General features: G+C 40.7%; 1 protein-coding gene across 1 annotated transcript; it reads left to right on the top strand.

The window, feature by feature from the left end:
• The first annotated feature begins 1,950 nt into the window (after window positions 1-1,950).
• On the top strand, window positions 1,951-4,079 carry LOC129747520 (cytosol aminopeptidase-like). Its single transcript, XM_055741778.1, has 5 exons — window positions 1,951-2,205; window positions 2,274-2,392; window positions 2,453-3,314; window positions 3,375-3,624; window positions 3,686-4,079. The coding sequence occupies exons 1-5, from the start codon at window positions 2,107-2,109 to the stop codon at window positions 3,946-3,948; spliced, it is 1,593 nt and encodes a 530-aa protein (XP_055597753.1). The 5' UTR covers window positions 1,951-2,106; the 3' UTR covers window positions 3,949-4,079.
• The last annotated feature ends 1,893 nt before the right edge of the window (window positions 4,080-5,972 follow it).

Below are 5,972 nucleotides of genomic sequence, written 5' to 3'. Positions count from 1 at the left end.
CTTCTGATCCGCAATTCGAAACTTGAAATCGATTGCTCGTCTCTTAAAACACTCATGTGCAAATTTTCATCACAATCCAATGTAAAATAAAGCCAATATCGCAAAAACATTAATCAGTGGATATGGACGACCCCTTTTGCCGACCCCTGACCCTAAATTTGATAACTGTAATGGATTGCTCGTCTCTCAAAACACTCATGTGCAAATTTTCATCACAATCCGATGTATAATAACGTCAATATCGCAAAAACATGAATCAGTGAATATGGACGACCCCTTTGGCCGACCCCTGACCCTGAATTTGATAACTGTAATCGATTGCTCGTCTCTCAAAACACTCATGTGCAAATTTTCATCACAATCCGACGGAAAATAACGTCAATAACGTGAAAACAATATTTGTCTTGTATGGACGACCCCTTTCAGAAGGGGTCGTCCAAAAATCTAAAAACATTTTTCATCATTCCTGGTTCTAATGAGCATCCATGCCAAATTTCAGATCTCTAGCTCTTAAGGCGGCTGAGTCTATAGAGGACAAACAAACAAACAAACAAACAAACAAACATACAGATAATTGCTTTTTATATATATAGATGTACCGAATATTCGGCCACAAACAACGCCCGAAAACCGTTAAGCCGAATAGTTGAGCTAAGTGTTCGATCGAATATTTATTTTCAAAATTTATACAATAACATACTTGTCAAATTCAAATTGATTTTGGATGATTTATAAAATATCCAAATGAAATGTTGAAAATGCTACACAATCATCAAAAACTTTTGGTTTTAGGTGTATCCGTGTATCTTTCACTGTAGATCGTACAATATAATGCTGACAAGTATGGTTTTATACTTTGAGTATCGTTAATTCCAGATTATTTTTTATCAATATATTCAGGTCCAGACTTGCCCATTTTTCCAATAAAAAATTTGAGGTGAGTCGAATCTGTTCAGGATGCCCAAATATTGTTTGAAACTTATCCGATTTTACCAGGTTTGTTCAGATTATTTGCTTTTTCAAATAAACTTAAATTTTTGCTTTGAAATCTATTAGATTTTGTGTTTCAAAACGATTTTTGAAACATTTTAAAATAAACCTAAATTTTTGTGCTGTTCTTAGATTTGCATTTCACACTGCTGCTGTGATTCAATAAAAACATTAAATTTTAAGTAGTTTTGTTTCTTTTTTCTCTTGTTTGTTTTAGAAAAATGCCTAGATTTTGAATAATTTTTTTTTTTTCTCAAAAATTGCCTCTCCTGTATTTCCTGACCCGTGTGCTTAAGGTAAAAGATCATCGATGTTTTTAACAACTGTTTTGTTTGTCTTACTCATATTCGACCTTCATTTTATTTGATATCAAATAATCAATTTCAAATTGCTTGGTACCTGTTTCGACGTGTTTTTCTCAGATTTCATAGAAACCCAATCTCTACGGCGATAAACGCCCTAGAAGCGACAAGTCATCTGATGTCCTTTCAGATATCTTTAGGTTACATTTTGAAAATTAGAACACCCACTTGATCAGGATGTTTGAATGCATCATCTGATAATACCATCAGGTTGAAATAGTCGACTAAAAACATGAAGGGTATAGAAATGGAAGAAATAGAAGGAAATTGAAATTATTGGTTTTGTTTTCATTAAAAACTCTATAGAATATTCGACCGAATATTTGTTTGGCCGAATGGTTGAAAAGATCAATATTTCGTATTCGGTCGTTGACCTGTACATCTCCAATCTGTGTTGACGTTGAAAAATCTGTATAATACAAAAGAATCTGTAGGTATATATTACACCGTTGGTAGTGCTTTTTCGAACACATGTTTCGTCTTCGGAAGGTAACTGTCCATAATTTGAACATGCTGATCTGTACTTTGAACACAGTCACCGGCGAAACAATTTCCGGCTATCGAAGCAATCGATTTTTTTTCTATCCCAAGCAGCCAGGCAGGAAGCTCATTAGAAAAATTTACGTCCTCTTTACCGGACTCATCTTTCATAACGCTCCCTGGACAAACCGAATCGAAATTTTCCGCAATCAATAGAAGAAATCCTTCTGGTCCTGGTTGGTGCTAAATTCAAATATTATAGCAGAAAAAAGTAATGGCATTCCTGAGCGCCCGTCTAGCCCGAGGTTCCCCCAGGGTCAGTTCCTTGCTGCGACGGTCCTATTCGACCAACATCGGAGAAAACCGAGCAGAGGTAAGTACATGGTTGATGGATTTGATTAGTGGTTGTTTGTTAAAGGGAAATTTCGTTCGTCTCTACAGAAAGGTCTAGTTCTCGGATTGTACGAACAGGAAGTTGAAACCGATGAACCACGTCTCTCGCCGGTAGCGGCCCATTTCGATGCCAAAACCGAGGGCCAGCTGAGTAATTTAATCAAAGAGTAAGTTTTTTTTCTAGAGGATGGTTACCCTAGCAACTAAATGCATGTTTTTCCTTGCAGGTCAAATTTAAAAGGAAAAACTGGATCGGTGAAAGTGTTCAACAATATTGACCCCGATTATGGATCCGTAGCCGTTGCTGGTCTAGGCTTGGAGGGTGTGGGATTCCATGAGCTGGAACAGTTCGACGAGGGATTTGAAAATGTTCGAATCGCTGCCGGTATTGGGTCGATGTGTTTGCAGCGTAATGGGTGTACCAAAATTTCGGTAGATCCTATGCAGGCGGCAGAACAGGCTGCCGAAGGAGCCGGTCTTGGAACATGGAAATATCAAGCCAACAAAATAAAATCACATCGAAAGCCTATTCCCAAGCTGGAACTGTACGATTCTCCTGATGGCGATGCTTGGACCCGAGGATTGTTCAAGGCCGACGCTCAAAATCTGGCCCGAAGTCTGTCCGATGGACCCGGAAACCAAATTACACCGACAGCTTTTGCTCAAGCAGCCGTGGATGCCCTCTGCCCTTGTGGAGTCAACACGGAGGTCCGGAATCTTGATTGGATCGAGGCCAAGGGACTGGGAACGTTCCTGGCGGTAGCAAAAAGCTCCTGTGAACCTCCGGTGTTTCTGGAAATCAGCTACTGTGGAGAACACGATTCGGGACGCCCAATCATGCTGGTAGGAACTGGCCTTACGTTTAACAGTGGCGGTTTGTGCCTGAAGGAGCCACATGGCATGTCCAAGCAAAGGGCAGCCATGGCTGGTGCAGCAACTGTTGTAGCGACTATTCGAGCTGCAGCAGCCCTTTCGTTACCGGTCAACCTAGTCGGACTAATCCCACTCTGCGAAAACATGCCCTCGGGAATGGCCTTCAAACCTGGAGATGTAATCACAACCCTCAACGGAAGAACTGTTTGTGTTCATGTAAGTTTGATTAGCCGTTTAATTTTAAACATTACATTAAGTTTTACCTTATTCCCACAGGACACTAACAACGCTGGCCGGCTTTTGATGGCGGACACATTCCTCTACGGACAGAGCACTTTCAAGCCAAAGGTTGTTGTTGACGTTTCCACTATGACTCGAGGCGTGACTCATGCCTTGGGCGGCGCAGCCAGCGGCGTGTTCTCCAACTCGGACTTCCTGTGGAAACAGATGCAGAAGGCTGGCGCCATTTCCGGAGACCGAGTCTGGCGTTTACCGTTGTGGAAATACTTCAGCCACAAAGTCACCAGTAAGCCCAAAACAAAAAATTAACTGCACCAATCTAAACAAACTCTTTCTTCCCCTTCCAGATTACACCAACGTTGACATGAGCAACACCGGCCACGGCAAGGGAAGTGCCTGTTTGGGGGCTGCCTTCCTGAAAGAGTTCGTGCCCTGTGTTGATTGGATCCACTTGGACATTGCCGGCGTAGGAATGCTGAAGCGTGGAGTTGGCATCCCGTACCTGGTTCAAGATCGCATGACCGGACGGCCGACCCGCACCCTGATCCAATTTCTGTACCAGATGGCTTGTCCAGATGAGCAGAGAAAAAGTTTAAAAAAAGAACATTGAAAAACTAAGGAGCGCAAAATTCAAAGAATAACTAATAATGGGTACGGGTCTCTTCTGAGTGATTCGCCTCCAGAGAGACACTATTTATTTTTTAATTGTGGTTTTATCGAATAAAAACTAGATCAACAAAATACTCTTTTTATTTACTGATGCAAACAATTCTATCCTCAAGGTTCGCAGTAAGTTAACAAATGATCATTCAATCCGAATGAATGAAAAATTTCCGAATGATATTTGCTCACAATTTATGGCCAGTAATTCATTTTGGCTTCAACCCACCGGAAGATATCCTGGACTACGCTTTCCCCTAGTTTCTCGCTCTCTCTTGGGAAACCGATACTTTTTACGGCTTCCAGATTCCCGCCTCATTGGACCCCGGAAAAGGCCATGGGCCATCAAAAAGTCAAGTATGTAGCGCTGGATTATTTTACGCTCAGAACTCAGAGTTCTTTTTGCTCGGTCGATCTTTGCGATTTTTACTTCATTAGACCAGTTCATGCCTGATGTCACATTTTCGAAAAACATGCTTTAAAGCATTGCTCATGTTTTCTTTATATGATTTTTTTCCTGCTGCATTTTCTCTTTCATATATAAGTTTAATAACTTTGCAAAATTTTTGATTAAGTCGTTTCAGTTTCTCTTCATTTTATGATTTTTAAAATGTTTTTAAATTTCAGAATAATTCCGTGAATAAAATTCCAATTTAGTCGCGCTCTTCACGTCTTACTTTTCACGTCTCACTGGACATGTCCCATTCCTCACTTCTCACCTCTTTATTCTCAGTTCTCACGTCACACTCTTCATGTCTCAACTTGTCGCGTCTCACGTCTCTCTTCTGACGTCTCTGTTCTCAAGTTTCTATTCTCACGTTTCTTTTCTTACGTTTCTTTTCTTACGTTTCTCTTCTCACGTTTCACTTCTATCTCCTATGTTTAATTTTTTCTTCTCATGTCTTATGATGCGCCTTATCTGTTTCATCTCACTTCTCATTTCTCACATCTCTCGCCTGACGTTGAACTTTCAAATTTTTTCAACTTAAAAACGAACACAAACACATACAGGATCTCAATGAAACATGATGTCTCCTCGAAGAGATTCCTTTTTTTTCTTAACTCTAAGCGTACATCTTTCGAGGATATGATGGCTAAAGTCTGCTTCATTTAATATTGGAACAAATTCTTTTGCTCATTGTGGCGCTCCTAGTGGACGGATTTGGAAACTTTTTTCACCCACGTGTCGGGAAATTTCATTCATGTCATAACACCAAACGATAGCATTTTGAAAACAACCGCCATGGAAGCCGAACGGAGAGATCAAATTGTGCACAGTTTTCTTGAAAATCCATTGTTGTCGGCATCGAAGCTAGCTAAACAGCTTAAAAAGCCCAGAAATACCGTATGGCGTGTTATCAAGCAGTACAAGGAAACATTGACGACGGCTCGGAAGCCGCATTCGAAGCGTCGGAGTGGAACTGTCGACCGGAAACTGCTTGGGAAAGTCATCAAGGCCGTCAAGAGGAATCCCAATCTTTCAGACCGCGATTTGGCCAATAAGTTCCAGGCCGCTCACAGTACGGTGCGACGAAATTCGTCTCCGGGAAGGAATAAGGTCATTCCGAGCCAGCAAACAGCCAAATCGGACGCTGAAGCAGAACAATGTGGCCAGAATCCGTGCTCGAAAGTTGTACGACCAAGTGCTGACCAAGTTCGACGGATGTAAAGTCTGCTTCATTTAATATTGGAACACAAACAATTGCGTGTAGTTCAGTCATTTATTAACGAATTCATAATTTGTTTTTCATACAAATGTAGCATTTTCTTTACTCTTTCATAAAAAAAAATTAAAAAAATTATTCATTGCTGTTTCGAAGAAATTCTCGTACTCGTACTCGTAAGAAAACTGTGCACAATTTGATCTCTCCGTTCGGCTTCCATGGCGGTTGTTTACAAAATGCTATCGTTTGGTGTTATGACATAAATACATGATGAAAGGTAATGAATTTCCCGACACGTGGGTGAAAAAAG

Source organism: Uranotaenia lowii, chromosome 2, assembly GCF_029784155.1.
Source record: "Uranotaenia lowii strain MFRU-FL chromosome 2, ASM2978415v1, whole genome shotgun sequence".
Taxonomy (NCBI): Eukaryota; Metazoa; Arthropoda; class Insecta; order Diptera; family Culicidae; genus Uranotaenia; species Uranotaenia lowii.
Note: the sequence above shows the minus strand (reverse complement) of the source record. Positions and strands in the feature narration are given on the sequence as shown.